The sequence below is a fragment of the Mobula hypostoma genome, chromosome 11, assembly GCF_963921235.1.
Source record: "Mobula hypostoma chromosome 11, sMobHyp1.1, whole genome shotgun sequence".
NCBI classification, from domain to species: Eukaryota; Metazoa; Chordata; class Chondrichthyes; order Myliobatiformes; family Myliobatidae; genus Mobula; species Mobula hypostoma.
In genome coordinates, this window is record NC_086107.1 from 104,490,614 (window position 1) to 104,515,706 (window position 25,093).

The 25,093-nt window shown below is 51.3% G+C and overlaps 1 protein-coding gene across 5 annotated transcripts in view; it reads left to right on the top strand.

Moving 5' to 3' along the window:
• LOC134354054 (pleckstrin homology domain-containing family A member 4-like) overlaps positions 1-25,093 on the top strand; it is a 66,298-nt gene that overhangs the window by 16,665 nt on the left and 24,540 nt on the right. For 4 of the 5 annotated variants that reach the window (XM_063062765.1, XM_063062767.1, XM_063062766.1 and 1 more), the window contains exons 5-11: positions 1,322-1,422; positions 2,608-2,720; positions 5,005-5,454; positions 17,863-18,916; positions 19,480-19,563; positions 20,556-20,669; positions 24,345-24,413. In XM_063062765.1, coding sequence (XP_062918835.1) covers positions 1,322-1,422; positions 2,608-2,720; positions 5,005-5,454; positions 17,863-18,916; positions 19,480-19,563; positions 20,556-20,669; positions 24,345-24,413 — 1,985 coding nt within the window. The remainder of the gene's footprint in view (positions 1-1,321; positions 1,423-2,607; positions 2,721-5,004; positions 5,455-17,862; positions 18,917-19,479; positions 19,564-20,555; positions 20,670-24,344; positions 24,414-25,093) is intronic. The other variant, XM_063062768.1, reaches the window with a different exon arrangement.

A 25,093-nucleotide genomic window follows, 5' to 3' on the forward strand; every position in this document is an offset into this window, starting at 1 on the left:
CTGTACCTGCATGCTTGCTTTCAGTGACTGATGTACAAGAAGACCTAGATCTGGTTGTGCTATCGCGTTACAGGTTACACAAATTCAGCCTCACAGAATCCACAAATCACCATGAAAATCTGGGACATGGGATTTATGAAAAATTATAATTTTATGAAAATAAACTTTTTTCTCAACCATGTCTTGACGCACGCGGATTCGCGTTGGGCAAGTTGCGATAGACTGTTTTCTAGAAACGCAATGCTCTGTAACACAGAGATTGTCTGCACAATGTACATGCACACACACATCACGTGGACCCTCTCTCAACCCAGCCACCTAAACCCCCTCCTTCTCTCAGTCTCCACTCACTGCTTGTTTCTCTCCTTCCCCCATTCGCCTCCTGCCGCTCCCCACCCCTACTTTACCACCCCCCTCACGCCTTGCCTCCCACTGCAACCCCAAGAATGCTGCTTGCCTGCCGTCCCAGCCCACTCCCCGCTCGTCCTCCCTCCTCCAACTTGCCCCCCCAACTCACCACACCCTCCTTAAGGGGCGTCCAGCGGGAGTTGGCCATGCGGTCAGCCAGAGCCCTGAGACTGGACGGCCGTCTTCGCTCTGTGCAGCAGGTACAGCAGTGGCCTCACAGCCCAAGGCACGTGGGTTCGATCTCGACTTCGGTGCTGTCTGTGTGGAGATTGCACGTTTCCACCCCCCTCCCCCCGTGACCGTGTGGGTTTCCTCCTGCATCCCAATGGTGGATAATTGGCGGGGGGGTGGTTGAGGGGTAGAATCGGGTGGGGGGGATGTTGATAGGACTGTGGGGAGATTAAAGTGAGTCAGGCAGGACCAGTGAGACTGGCAGGGACTTGATGGGCCAAAGGGCCTGTTTGAGTGTAGTACCTCTGAATGCATTCTGTGGGAGGAGAAGGGTCTCAGATGCCCATTGTACTGTGGCCAGGACTTTGTTCTGCAGTCCTGTCGGCGCACAACATGAATATCCACTGCCCTGGAGGATATCCCTAGGAGCTACAAACACACAAAACGCTGGAGAAACCCAGCAGGCCGGGCAGCATCTATGGAGGGAAATGAACAGTCGTTGTTTCGGGCCAAGAGCCGTCATCAGGACTGGAAAGGAAGCCAGGATGTGGAGAGGGGGAGGGAGAGGAGTACCGGCTGGCGGGTGATAGGTGAGACCAGCAAGGGAGACGGTGGGTGGCGGGGGGGGGGGAGAGATTTGCAGGAAAGCCAGCGGCCAATCTATGCACAGCAAGCTCCCACCATCGGCAAGTGTTGAGGAAGGACCTACAGCTGCTGATTCCCTGATCTTTGTGCTCCACAGACAGTCGGGAAGAACGCATTTTGGGGAGTATTCTGATGCCCAGCTATACCATCTCTGCTATTGATCCGCAGGACCGGAAGGCCCGGAAGTTTGCCTTTAAGGTGCAGACCGATTGGGAATTTGGTTTGTATTTGGAAACGCGGTCGGTGTTGGGTAGTTGGCCGGGTTATAGGGTGCTGGCCGATGGATCGGGTCTCCTCCTCATTCACCACCCTCCAGGAAACGAGTGTCTATGTAACCAGGGCCAATCTGAAACAACCCTCCCTATTTCGGGGATGTGGAGGCAGGGGGGGGGTCCCAAAATTCCCCATCACCTTCACCCCAGCAACGTTTGAACCATCTCAGAGACGCCCCTCCTGACTCCAGATCTCTCAGCGAGTGGGATGAGTTGTTGCTACTTAGTATTTCTGCTTCCCGGATTTTACACATTCCCGACGGACCAAGTCCTACCTCATTTATTCCCATTCCACAGAATCCCACCGGATTGAACCTTGTTCTGTTCACCCAATGCTCTCAGTAAAACCCAATTCCATTCACCCTCCTTCTTCAAAATCCAAATAGTCCAACCCTCACCTCATTCATCCCCAGTTTACAAAAACCCTGATCATTCCTTGGGTACAGAATCCCTTTTCCGTACACCCCCATTCCATGGAATCCTTCTGATCCACTCCCCCCCGCCTCCATGTTTAAAGGATTCAAAGTACATTTATTATCAAAGAATGTATAAATTATACACCTTCAGATTTGTCTGCTTACAGGCAGCCACAAAGCAAGAAACCTGAAAGAACCCAATAAAAAAAGAAAGACCAACCCCCGATGCACAGAGAAAAAGGGAAAACAAAACAAAATCATGCAAACAACAGCATTCCGAACGAAATTCCAAAGACCTGAATCCCAGAGCAGCCGGAGTAGGCCCAGATCCTCAGTCTCAAGCACATCATGTCATGGGGCAATAAGGGTCCCATTTTGCAGATTCCTGATGGACAAAACCCCATCCCATTCCATAGAATCCCTCCAGATTGAGTTGGAGTTTGGACCTCCTGTGGGAGAGGGTCCCAATAACTCCTACGGACAGGTACCGGGATTACAGAGCAGTGCGGAGCAGATCCCACCAGTGGGAATTTATTTTTTTTTACTGAGAGTTTTTCGCTCGGTGGGCAGAGACGATGCAGAGAGCTGATCCCAGCCAATCGCCCTCCAAGCTAGAAGTGGCGATGGGACGCGGGGACGTGGCAAGGGCGGCGAGTAGGAGGGAGGTTTGACTTGTGATTTGCTCCTGTCTCCAGGCCGAGCATCCAGGAATGAGGACGTACTACTTCAGTGCCGACACGCAGGAGGACATGAACGGTTGGATGAGGGCCATGAGCCAGTCAGCACGAGCAGAATCTGAGTTCGCCAAGTAAGGAGAAAGACACTGTCAGCACCGGAAAGGTCCCAAATCTGTCCTGTCTCTGTAGTCTTGACACAATGCCGAAGGATTAAACCACATCCTGTTAATTCCCATGGTACTCAATCCCTCTGGATTAAACTGTTCCCTTTACTAGGATTTCCTGGAATCTATCTGGATGAAACCCCATTCCTTTCACTGCCCTTGTCCAGAATCCAAATAGACCAAGCCTCTTCCCGCCCATTCCCATTGTCCAAAATCCAAACAGACCAAGTCTCTACCCGCCCATTCCCATTGATCAGAATCCAAATAGTCCAAGCCTCTTCCCGTCCATTCCCATTGTCCAAAATCCAAACAGACCAAGTCTCTTCCTGCCCATTCCCATTGTTCAGAATCCAAATAGACCGTCTCTTCCCATCCAATTGCATTGTTCAGATTCCAAGCCCCTTTCCATCCATCCCCATTGTCCAGAATCCAAATAGACCAAGCCTCTTCCCATCCATTCCCATTGTCCAAAATCCAAACAGACCAAGTCTCTTCCCACCCATTCCCATTGTCCAGAATCCAAATAGTCCAAGCCTCTTCCCATCCATTCCCATTGTCCAGAATCCAAATAGACCAAGCCTCTTCCTGCCCATTTGCATTGTTCAGATTCCAAGCCCCTTTCCATCCATCCCCATTGTCCAGAATCCAAATAGACCAAGCCTCTTCCCTTTCATTCCCATTGTCCAGAATCCAAATAGACTAAGCCTCTTCCCATCCATTCCTGGTATACAATCCCATCACATTCACCCCCCGCATACAGAATCCTTGTTCCGTCTAAACTATCTGGACAAAACCCACTCCTCCCACTCCCACCGTACAGAATCCCGGTTCCTCCTGTCCAGACCACACCCTTTCATTGTACACACAATAAAAAAAATCAGGAGCAGGAGTAGGCCATTTGGCCCATTGAGTCTGTTCCACCGTTGGTAAAGCTCTTATCTCAGGCATTGAAATGTAGTCCGATCCTAAAGGGCTTGACAGGAGGGGGAATTTTCCTGACGTCCAGAATAGGTGGGCAGGGTCATTTACTCTCCCCATTGTACATCCTCCCCATTCCTTTAATCCTTAGAGATCTGATTTCTGCCTTGAATGTTACCAGTTACGGTCTCCATACCCCTCCTGAGTAAGGAATTCCAACAGCTCACTATGCTGGCTGACGGAAGAAATCTCTTCTCCTTTCCATCTTAAGTACCCCCACCCACCAATTCTGGTTCCCCCCCCCCCGCATCTACCTGTAAATCCTTTTGGTGTACACCTCAATACCATCTCTTCTCATTCTTGTAGAGACCGTGGAGAATGGAGACTTGCATTCACCAGCCTCTCTCTCTCCTCTGCTGACAGAGTTGCCCTCCCCACCCCCCAGGAGCTGATCCGGTAAAATCTTCACTGCACCAGGGGTTCCCAATCTTTTTTACGCCATGGACCCCCGCCATTAACCGAGGGGGCCCGTGGACACCAGGTTGCTCCACACAAAGTATTATTTTCAGAAAAGCACGTCAACGCTGCACACAGTACAAGATGTCCCCACACACAACCCTGAGATTCATCTTCCTGTGGGCATTACTGAGCAAATCAATAGAATAGTAATTGTCGGCAGGATCAATGAACGATCAACCCTAATGCAGAAGACAGCAAACGGTGTAAATGCCAGTATAAATAAACAGCAATGAGTAGTGAGAACATGGGATAATGAGATAAAGAGGCCTTAAAGTGAGATCATTAGTTGTGGGAACATCTCAATAATTGAGTATATATTTGTTAAAGAGCCTGATGGTTGTGGGGTGGTAACTGTTCCTGAGCCTGGTGGGGCAAATCCTGAGGCTCCTGTACCTTCTACCTGACGGCAGCAGCGAGAAGTGAGCATGGCCTGGGTGGTGGGGATCTCTGGTGATGGTATTCTGACTGTCACCCCCTCTACACTTTCCTCCCATCACCTTAAAATTATGCCCCCTGGTATTAACCATTTATATAACCATATAACAATTACAGCACGGAAACAGGCCAATTTGGCCCTTGTAGTTCGTGCCGAACTCCTATTCCATTCCATCTATTCCTCTTATCGCCTTGTACACCTCCATCAAGTCAGCTCTCATCTTCCTTCGCTCCAGAGAAGCGCCAGCTCGCTCAGTCAATCCTTGTATAAGACATGCACAAGCATTCTTGAGGAGTGGTGAGGGGCTGTTGCAAACATCTCGTAATTTTTGTTGCCGCGATGAACTTATTCACGCTCTTGTTTGGAATCTCCTTGCAGCACTTGTTTGGCCAAATCCTCGAAGCCCGCTCCCCAGGACCGCCGGTACTCCAGCTACAGGGACCTGACCGAGCCCGGCCTCCAGCAGTACACCGGTGCCCAAAGCGCCGAGTCGCTGGAAATCGCGAACCTCTCGCAGCCGGACCCCTGGGACAAGATGCAGGAGAAGGAACCGGAGCCGGGCCGACTGGAGCCCCAGGTTCCTGCCGACCGGCACAAGGCGGCCCCGTCCTTGACCATCTCGCTGGACCGGGTGACCCCTCCCGCTCGGAACGGCGCCGTCCCGCCCCCCACTCCCACCAGTGCGTTCCAGAGCATGGTCTTCGGATTCGAGGGGAGCTCCAGGCCCGAGGACGGCGCCGTGGAGCCACTGAGGAAGACCTCGCTGTCTCACGTTGAACAGTGGGTTCAGTCCCAGAAGGAGGAACTAGCGGCAGGAGACGAGGAGGAGTAAGTAGACGATAAAACTCGCTGAACTCCAAGAAGTTCAGAGTTCAAGCACTATTCAGTATTTGTCCCTGGTCTCGGTCGGTTAAAACTAGAAGTTAACTAACAAACTCTTCCCGGGTTTCCAGCCGGGTACTGTAGCGCTCTTGACTTTAACCGATGTTCCGATGACAAACTTCGCCATCTTCGTGAAGATGAAGATGTTTGTCATTGAAAATCGACACCTGTAGCCGGCTGAAAGCCCGGGAAGAGTTTATTCGTCGTATACACCGGGAAAGCTCCAGATCGTTTTCCAAAAGTTAACTAACTGCTCCCGGGACTGAGAGAGTCCCGGTCGGAGATGAACTGATTGGGTCGGCGCTAAATTGATGACAGTGCAAAACAGTAGAGTCCAGCAGAGGCCATTCGGCCCACAATGACTGTGCTGAGCATGATGTCAGATTAAATTAAATCCTCCTGCCTGCACGTGATACATATCCCTTAGTTCGGGTGTCTGACCGATTTTTAAACATCACACACACAATGCCGGAGGAACTCAGCAGGCCAGGCAGTATCTGTGGGAAAGAGTCGACAGTTGACGTTTTCGGGCCGAGACCCTTCATCGGGACCAGCGAGATGGTCAAAGTCGTGGCTGCCTGGTGACGATAGCCAAGAACCTGGGGGCTCCCGTCGGCCCGGTTCCTTCTCCCGGTGAGGAGCCTCGGCCCGGAACGCGACTGTTCGCTCGTTTCTGTAGATGCTGCCTGGCCTGATGATTTCCTCTGGCATTGTGTGTGTGTGTGTGAGTGTGTGTCTGCGTGTGAGTCTGTGTGTGTGTCAGTGTGTGTGTGTCAGTGTGTGTGTGTGTGTGTGTGTCAGCGTGTGTCTCAGTGTGAGTGTGCGTGTCAGTGTGTGAGAGTGTGTGAATGAGAGGGTGAGTGTGTGTGTGAGAGAGTGTGTGTGTGTCAGTGTGTGAGTGTGTGTCAGCGTGTGAGTCTGTGTGTGTGTCAGTTTGTGTGTGTGCCTGTGTGTGTGTCAGTGTGAGTGTGTGTGTGAGAGAGAGTGTGTATGTGTGTGTGAGTGTGTGTGAGTGTGAGAGTGTGAGTGTGTGTGTGTGAGAAAGAGAGAGAGTGTGTGTGTGTGTGTGTGTGTGTGAGTGAGTGTGTGTGTGTGTGTGTGAGTGAGAGAGAGAGAGAGTGTGTGTGTGTGTGTGTGTGTGTGTGTGTGTGTGTGTGTGTGTGTAATTGCTTTGGCTTTCCAGCATCTGCAGATTTCTCGTGCCTGAGATCCTTAAACATCTCCTTTGTGTCTACCCCCAGCAACCCGTTCCATGCACCCGAGACTTTCTGTGTGACGGAGCTTGACCCCACGTGTCTCCTTTACCTTTCCCCTACCACGTGAAATGGGACCTCTGGTATTTAACTTTTCTACCTGGCTTTAAAAAAAAGATTCTCTCTCCCCTGTCTATTGCCTCGGCTCTCTTTAGCTTTACCAGCTGTCCCGTTAGGTTGATGCTCCTGAAAAAACAACCCTAGTTTCTCCAAACTCTCTTTACAGCTCGTGCCCTCTGACCCAGTCAGCGAAGTCGGACGGGACTTCAGGGTGCGGAGCACAGGGGAAGGTGCAAGCCAGTGTCAGTGATATCCTGAAAGTGAGATTGGAGATTGGAGATTGCAGACGACCTGAGAGTTCCCGGTGGCCTGACATGCAGATCTCAGTGTGTTAACAGCTGCGAATTGTGTAGTCAGGGCGGGGCCGTCTAGAGCCAACCCCCTCCCACCCAACCCCACCGCCATTTTCCCGTCCGCTGCCCCCTGGCAGAAACTCCGCCTGTCCCGACGCGGTGACGCGGCCTCCACAGCTCTCAGGGTTGGAGACCCCAGAGATCCACGCAGCTTACTCCGGCTGTGGTCTCAGGGCTGACCGCGGTTGTAGCAGGACTTCCCGCCCGTTACACAAGTTCAAGTTTATTGTTGGCTGACTGTAGGTGCATACAGACAAATGAAACAGCTTTCTTCCGGACCACAGTGCACCCAGGCAACAAATATCACACACAGCCCATAAACCACAATGTTATATTATAAATAAATTAACAAAATATAATTCGAGTAAGATAATAAAATATAACACAAGGGGGCATAGTTTTGAGGTGCTTGTAAGTAGGTACAGGGGATGTCAGAGGTTAGTTTTTTCACACAGAGAGCGGTGGGTGTGTGGAATACGCTGCCAGTGGTGGTGATAGAGGCGGAGACACTAGGGTCTTTTCAGAGACTCTTAGATACATTGAGTTTAGTAAAATAGAGGGTTATGCAGTAGGGAAATTCTAGGCAGTTTCTAGAGTAGGTTACATGGTCAGTACAACATTGTGGGCCGAAGGGCCTGTAATGTGCTGTAGATTTCTGAAACAAAAATAATTCTGTACACTATAGAACATAGGACAGCCGACCGTTTAGATCAAACTAACTCTTCCCTCCCTCTAGCCCTCCATGTGTCCGTCTGCTGTTGTTGTTCCTTTTCGCGCCCTGTGGCGCATCAGGTGGCACTTTTGCCATCTTCTTGGTGTTTGCCTGTTTCTATGAGGTCAAGTTGCTAGCCCGATGCCCAGCCCAGCACGGATGGAAAGTGTGCAAGGAGCCGGCCGGATTCGAACCCGGGATCATTTGCCTCGAAGTCCGGTGCTGATGCCGCGACATCAGCGGCCGGCGAATGTGCCTGTGCCTATTTCAGAGTCTCTTAAATGCCCTTAATGTATCTGCCTCCACCACCATGCCTGGTAATGCATTCCAGGTATTCACTACTCTGTGTATATAAAAAAAACCTCTAACATAATTTCCCCCCCCCCCCCGCCTTACTTTTCCCTCTTTATTAACCATTTCTGCCCTGGTAATCTACTCTATCAGTACCTCTGTACCCCTTCTCAATTTATAGTCAAGTCACCTCTCTCATCCTCCTTGGCTTTGAAGAGAAAAGCCCTGATTTGCTTATAAAGGCCTGACAAAGACCAACTTTCCATTTGCCTTCCTGATGACTCACTGTGCCGATCCGCGGACTCGGTTTCAAGTACACGGACATTTTGCAATTGTTGTCCATCCTTTGCGTTTGTAGTCTTCCCGCCGGCGTGGAGAACCTCGCATTTATATGGGACGCAGATCAGTACGGCACAGGAACAGTTTCGGGAGCAGTTTGGGGCCCTTTATCGGGGAAGAGATGTGCTGGCGTTGGGAAGGGCCCAGAAAAGGTTCACAAGAATGATCCGGAGATGGACAGGTTTGACGTACCGGGAGTGTTTAATGGCTTAGAGCAGGGATGAGGAGGAATTTCTTTAGCCAGAGCGTAGTGAAGAAAAGGAAGAGAGGCGACTTTGGAAGTGTCAGCAAACTGGAGCGCGCAGGAGGAAACCCTCACCGTCACAGGGAGAAGGTGCGAGTTCCAGATTCGCAGCCGGGTCTCTGGGGCCGTGGGGCAGCGGCTCTCCCCGCCGCGCCAGCGCTCTGTCTGTATCTGGGACGGAGGCGCATGGCATCGCAGGAGACTAACGGGCAGTTTCTGAGCCTTGTTTGTAAACAGCGCACAACGTGTGCCAGCGGGCCCTGTAAACAGTGAGGGCTAATTGGTTACCCGGTTCACCGAACTGTGATGGCTCCAGGTCAATCATTAAGGTAGCGGTCTGGGAGAGCGGAGAGTGGGGAACGAGGTCACTATTAACCCGGAGGAACTGCTGACTGATCAGCACCCGCAGTAACCATTAACACTGGCACTTGGCCACGTCTCGACAGGGCAGGGTGCACGATGTTCCAGCGAGTTCACCTGTCCCGGGTAATTCCTAACGCACAGCCCCTCCCCGAAAACCGAGGGACAGGGTTCCGTGGTTGGATGTTGGGGGAGGGTGAACAAAAGATGATGAGGGAGTGGGATTGAGGGGCGAGGGGAGTGGGTTTGAGCGATGTGGAGTGGGGGAGATGAGAGGGTGGGAAGGATAAGGAGTGGGGACGAGGGATGAGGAAGCAGGGTGAGGGGTCGCAGGGAAGCACAAGAGTGATCCTCGGAGTGAAAGGGTTAACGTGCAAGGACCATCCAATGGGTCTGAGGCTGTGCTCGCCGCAGTTTAGAAGAGCCGGTACCTCGCTGAAACTCGGTGAATACTGAAACTCGAGAAAATCTGCGGATGCTGGAAATCCAAAGGAACACACACAGAACGCTGGGGGAACTCAGCAGGTCGGGCAGCGTCTGTGGAAAAGAGTCAACAATCGGCGTTTCGGGCCGAGACCCTTCAGCAGGACTGGGAAAAAAAGATGAGAATTTCGAGCAAGAAGTTGGGGGGGGGGGAAGAAGTGGTAGGTGATAGGTGAAACCAGCAGAGGTGAAGTAAAGGGCTGGGAAGTTGATAGGTGAGAGAGATAAAGGGCTGGAGAAGGAGAAGGTAGAAAACCATGGAAGAAAGGGAAGGGTAGGTAAGATGAGAAAGGGGAATGGGAATGGGGGAATGGTGTACCGGAGGACAGTTACCAAAAGTTTGAGAAATTGATGTTCATGCCATCAGATTGGAGGCTACCCAAACGGAATACAAGGTGTTGCTCCTCCAACTTGAGTGTGGCCTCATCGCGACAATAGTGGAGGCCGTGGACTGACATGACAGAATGGGAATGGGAAGTAGAATTGAGCGGTCACCAGGAGATGCCACTTTTCCTGACGGACAGAGTGGATGCTTGGCGAAGTGGTCTCACCGATGTACAGGAGGCCACACCGGGAGCACCGGACACGATATACCACCCCAGCAGACTCACAGGTGAAGTGTCGACTCTGCTGGAAGGGCTGTTTGGGGCCCTGGATGGCAGTGAAGGGGGAGGTGTGGCACTTGTTCTGCTTGCAAGGATAAGTACCAGGAGGGAGATTAGTGGGAAGAGACAAATGGACAAGGGAGTCACATAGGGAGCGATCCCTGTGGAGAGGAATGGAGGGCAAGGAAGCAGGGTGGTATAACAGCAGGTGTAGAGCCACACCACCTTCATAGTCATACTTTATTGATCCCAGGGGAAATTGGTTTTCATTACAGTTGCACCATAAATAATAAATAGTAATAGAACCATAAATAGTTAAATAGTAATATGTAAATTATGCCAGTAAATTATGAAATAAGTCCAGGACCAGCCTATTGGCTCAGGGTGTCTGACCCTCCAAGGGAGGAGTTGTAAAGTTTGATGGCCACAGGCAGGAATGACTTCCTATGACGCTCTGTGCTGCATCTCGGTGGAATGAGTCTCTGGCTGAATGTACTCCTGTGCCCACCCAGTACATAATGTAGTGGATGGGAGACATTGACCAAGATGGCATACAACTTAGACAGCATCCTCTTTTCAGACACCACCGTCAGAGAGTCCAGTTCCATCCCCACAACATCACTGGCCTTACGAATGAGTTTGTTGATTCTGTTGGTGTCTGCTACCCTCAGTCTGCTGCCCCAGCACATCATAGAACCATAGAACCATAGAAACTACAGCACAGAAACAGGCCCTTTGGCCCTTCTTGGCTGTGCCGAACCATTTTCTGCCTAGTCCCACTGACCTGCACACGGACCATATCCGTCCATACACTTCCCATCCATGTATCTGTCCAATTTATTCTTAAATGTTAAAAAAGAACCCGCATTTACCACCTCGTCTGGCAGCTCATTCCATACTCCCACCACTCTCTGTGTGAAGAAGCCCCCCTAATGTTCCCTTTAAACTTTTCCTCCCTCACCCTTAACCCATGTCCTCTGGTTTTTTTCTCCCCTTGCCTCAGTGGAAAAAGCCTGCTTGCATTCATTCTATCTATACCCATCATAATTTTATATACCTCTATCAAATCTCCCCTCATTCTTCTACGCTCCAGGGAATAAAGTCCTAACCTATTCAACCTTTCTCTGTAACTGAGTTTCTCAAGTCCCGGCAACATCCTTGTAAACCTTCTCTGCACTCTTTCAACCTTATTCATATCCTTCCTGTAATTTGGTGACCAAAACTGAACACAATACTCCAGATTCGGCCTCCCCAATGCCTTATACAACCTCATCATAACATTCCAGCTCTTATACTCAATACTTCGATTAATAAAGGCCAATGTACCAAAAGCTCTCTTTACGACCCTATCTACCTGTGACAACACTTTTAGGGAATTTTGTATCTGTATTCCCAGATCCCTCTGTTCCACTGCACTCCTCAGTGCCTTACCATTAACCCTGTATGTTCTACGTTGGTTTGTCCTTCCAACATGCAATACCTCACACTTGTCAGTATTAAACTCCATCTGCCATTTTTCAGCCCATTTTTCCAGCTGGTCCAAGTTCCTCTGCAGGCTCTGAAAACCTTCCTCACTGTCTACTGCACCTCCAATCTTTGTATCATCAGCAAACTTGCTGATCCAATTTACCACATTATCATCCAGATCATTGATATAGATGACAAATAACAATGGACCCAGCACTGATCCCTGTGGCACACCACTAGTCACAGGCCTCCATTCAGAGAAGCAATTTTCTACCACCACTCTCTGGCTTCTTCCATTGAGCCAATGTCCAATCCAATTTACCACCTCTCCATGTATACCTAGCGACTGAATTTTCCTAACTAACCTCCCATGCAGGACCTTGTCAAAGGCCTTTCTGAAGTCCATGTAGACAATATCCACTGCCTTCCCTTCATCCACTTTCCTGGTAACCTCCTCGAAAAACTCCAAACAGATTGGTCAAACATGACCTACCACGCACAAAGCCATGTTGACTCTCCCTAATAAGCCCCTGTCCATCCAAATGCTTGTAGATTCTGTCTCTTAGTACTCCCTCCAATAACTTACCTACTACTGACGTTAAACTCACCGGCCTATAATTTCCCAGATTACTTTTCGATCCTTTTTTAAACAACGGAACAACATGAGCCACTCTCCAATCCTCCGGCACTTCACCCGTAGACAGCGACATTTTAAATATTTCTGCCAGAGCCCCCGCAATTTCAACACTAGTCTCCTTCAAGGTCCGAGGGAACACACAACAGCAAACATGATAGCACTGGCCACCACAGACTCGTAGAACACCCTCAGCATCGTCCGGCAGATGTTAAAGGACCTCAGTCTCCTTAGGAAATAGAGGCGGCTCTGATCCTTCTTGTAGACAGCCTCAGTGTTCTTAGACCAGTCCAGTTTATTGTCAATTCGTATCCCCGGGTATTTGTAATCCTCCACCATGTCCACACTGAGCCCCTGGGTGGAAACAGGGGTCACTGGTGTCTTAGCTTCCTTGGTGTACCTGGGTTCTGATGTATTCTGCCTGAAGTTTACTGACCAGTGGTGTTCCACAGGGATCTGTTCTGGGACACCTACACTTTATGATTTTCAAAAAGTGACTTGAACAAGGAAGTGGAAGGCTGGGTGAGTAAGTTTGCAGAAGGCGTGAAGGCGGTGGAGTTGTGGGTAGTGTAGGTTATTGCGGGTTACAGTGGGACATAGAGGGCAGAGCTGGGCTGAGAAGTGGTGGTCAGAGTTGAATTGGAAAAGATTGAAGTGATTCACTTCCAAAGATCAAACTTTAAGACAGAGCACAGGGTTAATGGCAGGATTCTTAGCATTGTGGAATAACAAAGAGATCAAGCCGGAGAATTGCTGTGCAGGTTGATAGGGTGGTTAAGAAGGTATAATAGGTGTTGACATTCATTAGTCGAGGGATTGAGTTCAAGAGCCACAAAGCAATGCTGCCGCTCTATAAAACTCTGGTTGGACCAGACTTGGAGAATTGTGTTCAGTTCTGATCGCCTCATTATAGGAAGGATGTAGAAACTTTAGAGGCTGCAGAGGAGATTTCCCAAGGTGTTACTCACGGGTTAGAGAACATGTCCTGTGAGGAACGGTTGAACGCACTAGGGCTTTTCTCTTCGGAGCAAAGGAAGATAAGGGGTGACCTGACAGAGGTGTATAAGATTATAAGAGGCATGGATCGAGTGGACAGCTAACACCTTTATCCCTGGGCAGCAATGGCCAGTACCGGAGGAAATCCTTTTATGGTGAGTGGCGGAAAGTTTAGGAGAGGTATCCAAGGTAGGTTTTTTTTTTCCACACATTGAGTGGCGAGTTTCTGGTGGTTGACGCTGATTTGTTAGGGTTATTTTTGAGATTCTTAGATGAAAGAAATAAGTAAGGTTATGTGCTCTGTAGGATGAAGGGACTATATTGATCATGGAATAGGTTTGTATAAGTTGGCACAGCACTTTGCTGTACTGTTCTATGTTCTGTCTATCTTGGGAGACACATAGACCGCAGATTCTGGAATCTGGACCAACAAACAGCTGGAGGAACACACACAAAATGGCACAGAAACTCAGCAGGCCAGGCAGCATCTGAGGAAAAGAGTAAACAGTTGGTGTTTCGGGCCGAGACCTTTCGTCAGGACAGCTGGAGGAACTCGGCAGGCCAGGCGGCGTCCGTGGATGAAAACCGACAATCGACGTTTTAGGTCAAGCTCTTCCTCTGGATGGTTGGAGGGCTGACTCTCCAGTTCCCTGCCTGCTGACCAACTGAGTTCCTCCGGCTTTGCGTTTTTAGCTCCAGTCGGCTCGGGCGCAATTTCCGCGCGGCGGCTGAGGGTCACGGACAGAGCGTGGTCACGGCTGGTTTGCCGGTGCTCACTGCCCAATATGAGCAGCAGAACCGGAAGCAGAAGACGCCTGGGATACTCAGCAAGGCAGGCAGCGTCTGTGGAGAGGAAGCAATATTGTGGGCATCGGAAAGGTCATTAAATCTGCTTCTCTCTGCTGACACCCTGCCTGAGTTTCCCAGCATTTTCTGTTTCCATTTCAGATTTCCCTGCATCTGCAGTTTATTTACGTAGTGATACAGCACAGAATAAACCCTCCTGGCCCTTCGAGCCACACCACCCCAGCAATCCCACAAACCCAATTATCCCTAACCTAATCGAGGGACAATTTACAATGTGCGATTAACCTCCCCGGTACATCTTTGGACTGTGGGAGGAAACCAGAACTCCGGGGGAAAATCCACGCATTCCACAGGGAGGAGACTCCTTACGGACGGCACCAGATTTGAACTCCGAACTCTGGAATGCCCCGAGCTACAATAGCGTCAAGCTAACCGCTACGTGAGCTGGTTCGACCGGTCACTGACCAGTGTAAGTGGTTTGTTCCCGCTGACTGGCCACCAAATGATATAACTAAATGGTTTGCAGCTGATTAACGGATGGATAAATCGGACAGAACTGTCTCTACACTTGCTGTACAGCGTGAGACCTTGTTGCCCACAGGGTCTGATGGTTGAGTGACAACTTCCGAATGGTTGAAGTATTGAGGGCTTTATGTTGGTGATCTTCACAGAGTGTTGATTCCCGTCCCTGTCCTCCAGTGACACCAAGTTTTGACCTTACCTGTGTTGCACCCTACGCTGACTTCTGGCTGGCAACTCCTGTGCTGGGCTCTCAAAGTTCAATCGCTTGAGGGCTTTGCTCAAGCGGCCACTTCACACGTATCCACGGGCTACGAGGGACAATAGGAGACGTGTCCCATAAGATGTTCATTAAGAGTTTGAGGAGAATGTCACCAAAAGACTCTAGCAAATTTCTACAGATGGACAGTGGAGAGCATCCTGACCGGCTGCAACACCGTCTGGTGAGGTGCCAATGCCCAGGGTTGAAAGAGGCTGCAGATCCAACGGGGGCCCTTACCACCATCGAGGACATCTTCAAAAGGTGGCGCCTGAAGAAAGCGGCATTCATCAGTAAAGACCCTCGCCAGCCAGGTCAACCCCTCTTCTCATTACAGTCATCAGAGAGCAGTTACCTGAAGATCCACATTCAATGGTTTAGGAACAGCTTCTACCCCTCTGCCATCAGATTTCTGAACAGTAGATGAAATCTGCCCTGTTATTTCTCTTTTTCACAATCTATTATTTTAATTGTAACTTTTTTGTTCATAATTAGAAGAGAAAGAAGGTTCGGAGTGATCAAGGTGATACAGTTTTGCTAAACTGCAGTCATTAGTGTCGTGCTGCTTGGTTCAAGAACTGAATGGTTGAAGGGAAGCAGCTGTTCTCAAATCTGGTGGTGTGGGACGTCACACCTCTGTACCTCCTGCTTGTGAGAAGATGGAGATGAAGATAGCCTGTGGGGATTTTTGAAGATGATCTTTGATGCCTTCTCGAGGCAGCACCTCCTGCAGATAGATACTGCCGATGGTGGGGAGGGATGTGCCCGTGATCCCTGCAGCTTCTTGTCCCCGAGCACTCACGTTGTCATACCAGACTCTGATACAACTCGTCAGGAAACTTTCAACAACATCTGTGGAAGTTTGTCAGTGACATGTTGAACCTCCTAAGAAAGTAAAGGCACTGGCGAGCCTTCCTTACGATTGCATTTACGTGCGGGGCTCCATCACTGGGTCGGAGGTCAGTGACTCATGGTGTTTCGCAGGGATCTGTCCTCTCTCTTTGTGACTTGGATGAGGAAGGGGAAGAGCGGCTGAGGAAGGTGCCACAAAGGGGGTGTCATGTGGACAGTGTAGAAGTTTGTCGTAGGTTACAACAGGACATTGGTAGGATACAGAGCTGGGCTGAGAAGTGGAAGCTGGAGTTCAATCCAGAGAAGTGTGAAGTGATATACTTTGGAACGCTGGACTTGAAGGCAGAATACAGGGTGAGAGACAGGATTCTTCGCAGTGTGTAGAAACAGTGGGATCTTCAAATCCGTATCCATAGATTCCCCTGAAGTTGCTGTGCAAATTAGTAAGGTGTTGTGGTGTGGTGGAATTCATTAGTTGGCAAATTGTGTTCAAGCGCCACGAGGTAATTCTGCAGCTCTATAAATCTCTGATTAGACCACACTTGGAGTATTATGTTCAGTTTTGGTTGCCTCAGTTCAGTTTGGTGCTGCTGTTGCTGTTTTCTTTTGCGAGGGAGGGTGTCGGGGGCCTGGGATTTTTGGTGGTCTGGCTGCCATCTTACAGGTGGGCAATCTGTTGGTTCTTGTGCAAGGGAGGGGTTTGGTGTTCTAGCTGCCATTTTCTGTGTGGGCGATCTGTTTTTTTTTGTGGGAGGGAGGAGGTGGGGGGGTTTGGGATATGCAAGTTTAGTTTCTTTTTCCTTTTCATGCAGGGAGGGGAGTTGATGTCTTTCCTATCAATGACCCCCATGGTTTTTTCTGTATTTCGTGGCTATCTGGAGAAGGCGAATATCAGAGTTAGACTGTACACGCATGCTTTAACAATAAAGTGAACCTTTCAACTTTTTTTTACATTATAGGAAGAATATGGCAGATTTAGGGAGGGTGCAGAGGAGATTTACCTGGATGCTGCCTGCTTTAGAGAACATGTTTCATGAAGATAGGTTGAGCGAGCTAGGCCTTTTTTCTCTGGAGTGAAAGAGAATGAGAGGCGACCTGATAGAGGTGTATAAAATTATTAGAAGCATAGATAGAGTGGACAGCCAAAGCCTTTATCCCAGGGTGGTAATACCTAATCCTTTTAAGGTGAGAGGAGGAAATTTTAGGGAGATATCGAGGGTGATTTTTTAACATCATGTTAAATGTGTGGAATGTGCTGCCAAGGGTGGTGGTAGGGGCAGGCCCATGAGGGATTATTAGAGACTCTTAGGCACATGGATGAAAGAGAAAATGGAAGGCCATGTTGGAGGGAAGGGTTAGATTGATCTTGGTTACAGTGTCGGCACAACATTGTGGGCCAAATGGCCAGTACCAGGTAGCGGATACAGCCCAGTCCATCACGGGTAACACCCTCCCCGCCATCCAGCACATCTACCCGGAGCGCTGCCTCAGGACAGCAGTGTCCAACATCAGGGACTCCCATCACCCATCAGGAAGGAGGTACAGGAGCCTCAGGACCCACACCACCAGGTTCAGGAGCAGTTATCACCCCTCAACTCTCAGGCTCGAGCCAGAGAGGATAACTTCACTCACTCCACCACTGACCTGTTCCCACAACCTACGGACTCACTTCTCCATCTCATGTTCTTCATGTTTGTTTGTTTGCTTATTTACTCTTTTGTGTTTTACACATTGGTTGTTTGTCCGTCCTGTTGTGTCTCACAACCAAGGGAAGATCTGAAGATGCTGGAAATCAGAGCAACACACACAAAATGCTGGGGGACTCTGCAATTTACCCAAAACTCTCTCCATAGACGCTGCCTGGCCTGCTGAGTTCCTCCAGCATTGTGTGTGCGTGTTGTTGGGTGAGGCCCTTCACTGATTCCATTATGGGTCTTGAATTTACTGAGTATGCCCGCAAGAAAACGAACCTCTGTTGGCATAGGTGTACTTTGTTAATAATATTTACTTTGAGCGTTGAAGAATACGGAGCGGTACTGCTCTGTGTTCGGTGTGATGCTGGCCAGCCCGTGGGCATCACGGAGACAGTTCTCAAGCGCTTGTGTTGTGTGTTGGAACAGGCAATACCTGGTGACGACCCAGTCCGGCCACGTGTACGAGTGTCTGATCGACGGATACCCGATATCGTCTGTCAACCCCGGACGCTCCACGCCGATCGGCAGCAGCCGGCAGCGGGTGCCCAGCGAGGCGGGTCTGGGGCAGGGGGAGCAAGTGGGCGGCTGGTCGGGGGAGGAGAGAGGGTGGCAGCCGGTGCCCGCGGCAGCCAGCCCCAGCCCGGAGGTCGGCCGCCGCCGATCCATCACCTCCTACCGGTCGAACTCCCTCCCGGCCACTTCCGAGACCCCCCGGTACCAGGTCCTGCACCGGACACTCACGCCCGATGACCGGTACACGATCCTGTTGGCGGGGCAGCGCGGCCGACGCTCAGCAGGCGGCCCGTCCGAGAGGACATCCCGGGGCTCGCTGGAGCGCTCGGCCTCCCCCCTGTCTCCGCCGGCCTCCCTGAGTCCCCTGCCCGGGTGGTCGGCGAGGGGCCGGGACACTCTGGAGGTGGTGGAGGCCAGCTCTCCGGACGAGTTCTACCACTCCGCCCTGTCTCACTCCTCCCACCGATCCGTGACCAGGCCTCACACCCCCGTGGGGAGGATCGATGTGCTGCCGTCCCAGCTGCCGGTGGGAAACGGCTACCTCCAGATCCCGCAGCTGATGGCAGGAACCCTCAAACCCCCGCCCTCGCCCGCCGGGGACCGTCCCTGGGACCACTACATGGCCGCCTCTCCCGCCAGCGTCCGGGGACAAGCCCAGAGCAGACACCCCTCGAGGCCCCAGACTCCGGCCGGCCGGTTCGACGTGCTGCCCAGCGAGGACCACTTCGCCTTCCCCTCGGGAAGACCTCACAGCGCATTCAGGAGCCAGCAGAGGTCCCCAGGGCCGGTGGATAGGATGACCCTGGGGGCTCCAGAGGAGCGGGACCATGAAGGTCTGACGGCCACCTTGCCCAGCCGGTGTTACAGACCCAGCCCGAGGCCGCTCTACAGATCCCACAGCCCCGTGGACAGAGCCGCCATTCTGCCCAGGGACCACTCCAGCGACAGGTCTCTGTGTCGACTCCGGGTAAGGAAGTAGATGAATCGTTCGTCACGAGTTTAGAATTTGCTTAGACTCAGCTCATCACCTACTGAATAAATCACCATTTCTCTCTCCTTCTCTCTGTCATCGTCTGTCTGTCCCTCTCTGTCTCCCTTCTTCACCCCAACCCCTACGATTCCATCTCTCTCTCCCCCTCTCTTCCTCTCTCTCTCTCTCTCTCCCTTCTCTTCCTCTCTCTCTCCCCCTCTCTTCCTCTCTCTCTCCCTCTCTCTTCCTCTCTCTCTCCCCCTCTCTTCCTCTCTCTCTCCCTCTCTCTCTTCCTCTCTCCTCTCTCTCTCCCTTCTCTTCCTCTCTCTCTCCCACTCTCTTCCTCTCTCTCTCTCTCCCCTCTCTTCCTCTCTCCTCCTCTCTCTCTCCCTCTCTTCCTCCCCCTCCCCTCTCTCCCCCCCCTCTCTCTCTCTCTCTCACTCTCCCTCCCTGCACCCACTGTCTGTCTCCTGCTTTCTCTCCACCTTGTTTGGACACCCACGCCTCTGTCGAACCCTGTGCCACCCTCTTCTTGCTCGCTCTGACGCGACGCGAGGCAGCCTCCGCCCCACCGGGCCAGGTACCCTCCACCTCTGCCGGTGGGCTCGGGTTTGGGCAGCACTCTGAGACTGTCGGCTGCGAGGGTGAGTCGGAAGGATTCGGTCTGCGGACGTTGAGGCCAGAGCTGCGGGGGGGGGGCAGGGGCTGGGACTGAGGGGCAGAGACCGAGGCAGGATAGAAGGTGCTGGGAGGCAGAGACTGGGGAATTTGACCCCGGGGGGGGAGCCCCAGAGGCGGGACTTCTGGACCCCCTGGAGAGCGAGCTGGGGTGGGGGGAGGGGCCAGAGCCTGAGTCCTTGACCCATGGAGTGGACCCTGTGTAATGAGTGACCTTCTGGAGGGTGAAGCCTGTGGACTTTTACCTGGGGGAGGTCAAAGTAAGGACTTTGACCCTTGGAGGGCAGAGCCTCAGGACGTTGACTCCCTGGAGGGCGGGGCCTGGGGTCTGAGTGTCAATTTGGAGGTGGGGCCTCTGTGCTGTGACCCCCCTGGGGGCGGAGCCTCGGGGCATTGACCCCTGGAGGGCAGGGCCTGGGGTCTGAGTGACAAGTTGGGGGTGGGGCCTGGGTGCTGTGATCCCCTTGAGGGCGGAGCCTTGGGGCATTGACCCCCTGGAGGGCGGAGCCTGGGGTCTGAGTGACAAGTTGGAGGTGAGGCCTGGGTGCTGTTTTCCCCTGAAGTCGGAGCCTAGGGACTGAGTAACCAGTTGAGGATGGGGCCTGGGGAACTTTGATCCTCGGGGGTGAAACCTAGGGACTGAGTGACCACCAAAGGGGCAGGCTCTGGGGACTGTGGCCCCTCTGAGGGTGGAGCCTGTAGACTGTGACCTTCTGGAGGAACAGCCCATGGACTGAGTAATCTCCAGTGGCGGGTCCAGGAAAGAGAGTGACTAAGACATGTGAGGGGGAAGCCAAGGCAGGCGAGGGCACTGCGGGTCAAAGCGTCGCGATTTATAGGAAGAGTGAGAGGTATCGAGAGCAGTAAGTTTCTCCTGAGGAGCCTCCATTTATGTCTGCCACTCCGTTGTGGCGCTCTCTCAGTGAGTTCCCTCAATCTCCCACTTTGCCTCCTACAGGGAACCAGTTCGAGCTACTCCCAGCTTCCTCCTCGACCTCCGCCCTCACCCCGAGCCTGCCTCTCGCCCCTGGTGCCATCAGTCAGGAGACTGTCCATCGCTCACTCCGTCAATGTAAGCACACTGCTGGGTCAAAGGAGTGATGGTGGGGGGAGAGTGGGGGGGGACTGTGGGACAATGGGGAGGAGGATAGGAGGAAGGGAGTGGGAGGTGGAGGGAAAGGGAATGTTTGAAGGATGGAGAAGAAAATAGTTGGCACTCCAGGAAGCACATCTCAGAATGATTCTAGAGCTGCTCCATATATTTGGGATTTCTCTCAAAGTCCAAAGTAAATTTATTATCAAAGTGCATATGTGTCACCAAACACAACCCTGAGATTCACAGTATGCACAGAAACACCATGGAATTAATGAAAGACCTCACCCAACAAGACAGACAAACACCAACGTGCAAAAGACAACAAACTGGTCAAGTACAAAAATAATAATAATAAATAAGCAATAAATATCGAGAACCTGAGATGGGGAGTCCTTGAAAGCGAGTCTGTCGGTTGTGGGAACAGTTCAGTGTTGGGGTGAGTGAAGTTCAGAATCAGAATCAGGTTTATTATCACCAGCATGTGGCGTGAAATTTGTTAACTTAGCAGCAGTTCAATCTAGCAGAGAGAGAGAGAGAAAAAAATAGTTAAAATAAAACATAATAATAAACAAACAAGTAAATCAATTATGTATATTGAATAGATTTTTAATGTGCAAAAACAGAAATACTGTATATTAAAAAAGTGAGGTAGTGTCCAAAGGAACAATGTCCATTTAGGAATCGGATGGCAGAGGGGAAGGAGCTGTTCCTGAATCGCTGAGTGTGTGCCTTCAGGCTTCTGTACCTCCTACCTGATGGTAACAGTGAGAAAAGGGCATGTCCTGGGTGCTGGAGATCCTTAATAATGGACGCTGCCTTTTTGAGACACCGCTCCCTGGAGATGTCCTGGGTACTTTGTAGGCCAGTGCCCAAGATGGAGCTGACTAGATTTATAACCTTCTACAGCTTCTTTCGGTCCTGTGCAGTAGCCCCTCCATACCAGACAGTGATGCAGCCTGTCAGAATGCTCTCCACAGTACATCTATAGAAGTTTTTGAGTGTATTTGTTGACATGCCTCTCGGGTTCAAGAGCCTGATGATAAAGGGGTAATAACTCTTCCTGAAGCTGGTGGTATGGGTCCTGAGGCTCTGTTTCTTCTTCCTGATGGCAGCATTGAGAAGAGACGTGGCCTAGACAGTTGGGGGGGGAGGGGTCCTTGATGATGGATGCTGTTTTACTGCGACAGCACTCCAAGTGGGTGTGCTCAATGTTGGGGACAGCTTTACCCGTGATGGACAGGGCTGCATCCACTACTTTTTGTAGGCTTTAAAGGGTATTGGTGTTTCCATATTGGGCTGTGATGTAATCAGACTTACACTCTCCACTGCGCATCTATAGAAGTTAGCCAACATTTTAGATGACATATTGGGCTCGTGGCCAAGTGGTTAAGGCGTTTGTCTAGTGATCTGAAGGTTGCTAGTTCGAGCCTCAGCTGTGGCAGCGTGTTTGTGCCCTTGAGCAAGGCACTTAACCACACATTGCTCTAGTGTCTGTGCGAGGAGTGGCACCCCACACAGACTTCCAATCTGCGCCTTGTAAGGCATGAAAATGCCCGAGGCAGGCCCCTCATGGTCTGAGTCGACATTCCCTCCCCTTTAGATGACATGCAAAATCTTTGCAAACTTCTAAGAAACTGGTTTTGCTGCCGTGCTTTCTTCATAATTGGACTTGCATGCCAGACCCACGACAGGTCCTCAGAAACGTTAACACCAGGAAATTTAAAGTTGCTGACCCTCTCTACCTCTGATCCCCTGATGAGGACTGCCTCATGGACCTCTGGTTTCCCCCGTCTCAAGTCAATAATCAGCTCCTTGGTCCTGCTGAGTGAGAGGCTGTTGTGGTGGCATCTCTCAGCAGATTTTCAGTCTCTCTCCTATAAACTGATTCGTCACCACCTTTGATACGGCCCACAACACTGGTGTCGTCAGCAAACCTAAATATGGCATTGGAACTGTGCTTAGTTTTAAGTATAAAGCGAGTAGAGCAGGGGCTAAGCACACAGCCTTGTGGTGTACCTGTGCTGGTGGAGATTGTGGGTTACCAGGCTGAACTGACTGGGATCTGCAAGTGAGGATGTTGAGGATCCAATTGCTCAAGGAGGCCTTGTAGCCTGTTGAATAGTTTTCTCTAGGATGAGAAAAAGAAGAGACAGCTGGGATGGGTCGGGGCTGGGAGGGGTACGTGGTTACCATGGGGAGGTGGGGACCAAACCTTGGGCAGAGTTTTGGGGAGGGGCCACTGGGATGGTTAGAACAGTAGAAAATCAACAGAAAAATATCGAGCAACATTACATCAAAGTTGCTGGTGAACGCAGCAGGCCAGGCAACATCTATAGGAAGGGTCTGTCCTGACGAAGGGTCTCGGCCTGAAACGTCGACTGTACCTCTTCTTATAGATGTTGCCTGGCCTGCTGCGTTCACCAGCAACTTTGATGTGTGTTGCTTGAATTTCCAGCATCTGCAGAATTCCTGTTGTTCGAGCAACATTACTTTAGGTTTTACACGGCATGGTAGCACGTTGGCCAGTTTAACAGCTTACAGTGCCGGCAGTTGGAATTCTATTCCTGTTGCTGCCTGTCGAAGGTTTGTGCGTTCCCCTCGTGATGCGTATGTTCCCTCCACGCGCCCCAGTTTCCTGCCACGTTCCAAAGATGGGTCAGTAGCGGTTAGTAAGCTGTGAGCATGTTATGTTGGCGTCGGAAACACAGTGACCCCTGCACGTCCTCGGGCTGTGTTGGCCAGTGACGCAAACAATGCTCGTCTCGATGGTCAAATGGTTTACCAAGTTCAATTTAACATTGGAGAATGTGTACAGTATACAACCTGGAATTCTTACTCTTCACAGAAATCCACGAAACATGAAACCCCAAAGAATGAATCAGATCCCCGAATCCTCCTCCCCCTCCCACGTACAAGCAGTTGCAGAACCATCGGCCTTCTCCTACACCCCCCCCCCGTCACTTGCACAAGTGGGTGCACTGCCCCCCCCCATCAGTAAGCAATAGCAAAAGCCCCCAAAGAGAGTTTGATCCAGAGCTCATCAAAAACGACGGTCCATAACCCAGCACTTTGGTATCTCAGACAGGCTCTCTCTCACCAGCGATAACGACAGCCGGAGACTAGCAGCTCGCTGCATCCAATGTCACAATCTTCCGCGTCACTTCTCCAAACTCCTGGACCCAGGGACCGGCAGGGTCTCGCCCTCCATTAAGGGAGGGAGAGAGGGGTCGCCGGAGTACAGCAGCCTCCTGCCGACAGCAACGCACACCGCCCGCGGCCCCAGTGTTTCAGTGTCCCACAACACTTCAGTCGGCAAAATCGGCGAGGAACTGCTCCCTGAAGATGCACGTCTTCCAGGCCGCACCTGGAGATATCGAAGTGCTACCCCTCGTGGTCAGTGCGCAAACCTGCGGCTCGCGGAGAACCGTAGTTTGAGCTGTAGCTGTAGATCACGGACTGCGGCAGAACCCCAGCCACTGTGTTTTGATGTGCACGTGACAAATAAAGCCAGCCTTTTAGAGGGGCGATGAGACTAAGGGTGTCATGGAAGCTCAGAGTACGGTGTGCAGACCAGTGAGAGCTGTAAAGTAATTTGCTCGGAGCCGGATCAGGGTGAGAGAGTGAGACACTGACGGCAGCTCTTTCCTACAGGGAGGTGCTCCGGAGATCTTCCAGGAATTCCCAGCAGAACCTGTCAGAATGGCTGAAAGCGAAGTTGATGTAAGTAGTTTTTCAACCTCCGGATTATCTCTTATTCCTTTGGGAATGTTCTTCACATCAACACATGAGAAAAACAAAACAGGTTCAAGATTATTCACAGATTTAACGGATGCAGGTCACCGCTGCATCCAGAATGAATCTCCTAATACTTTATTCCCAGAGGAGGAGCATCACACCTTTGGTACACAGTAAAGCTCCCACTACAATGTCCCATCAAAAGATCCCAGTACACTGTCACCTAAAATTCTCCCTCTACACTCTCCCATAAAACTCTCCCTCTACAATCCTGTCAAACTCTCCCTCCGCACTGTCCCGTCAAACTCTCCCTCCGCACTGTCCCGTCAAACTCTCCCTCCACTCTCCCCCGTCAAACTCTCCCTCCACACTGTCCGTCAAACTCTCCCTCCGCACTGTCCCGTCAAACTCTCCCTCCACTCTCCCCCGTCAAACTCTCCCTCCACACTGTCCGTCAAACTCTCCCTCCGCACTGTCCCGTCAAACTCTCCCTCCACACTCTCCTGTCGAACTCTCCCTCCGCACTGTCCGTCAAACTCTCCCTCTGCACTGTCCCGTCAAACATACCCTCCGCACTGTCCCATCAGGGAGTCCCAGTGGAGGGACATCGCCTGCTCCATGGGCTGTCCGTTAGTCCTGGAGACGGGCAGCGGAGGGTTCTGACC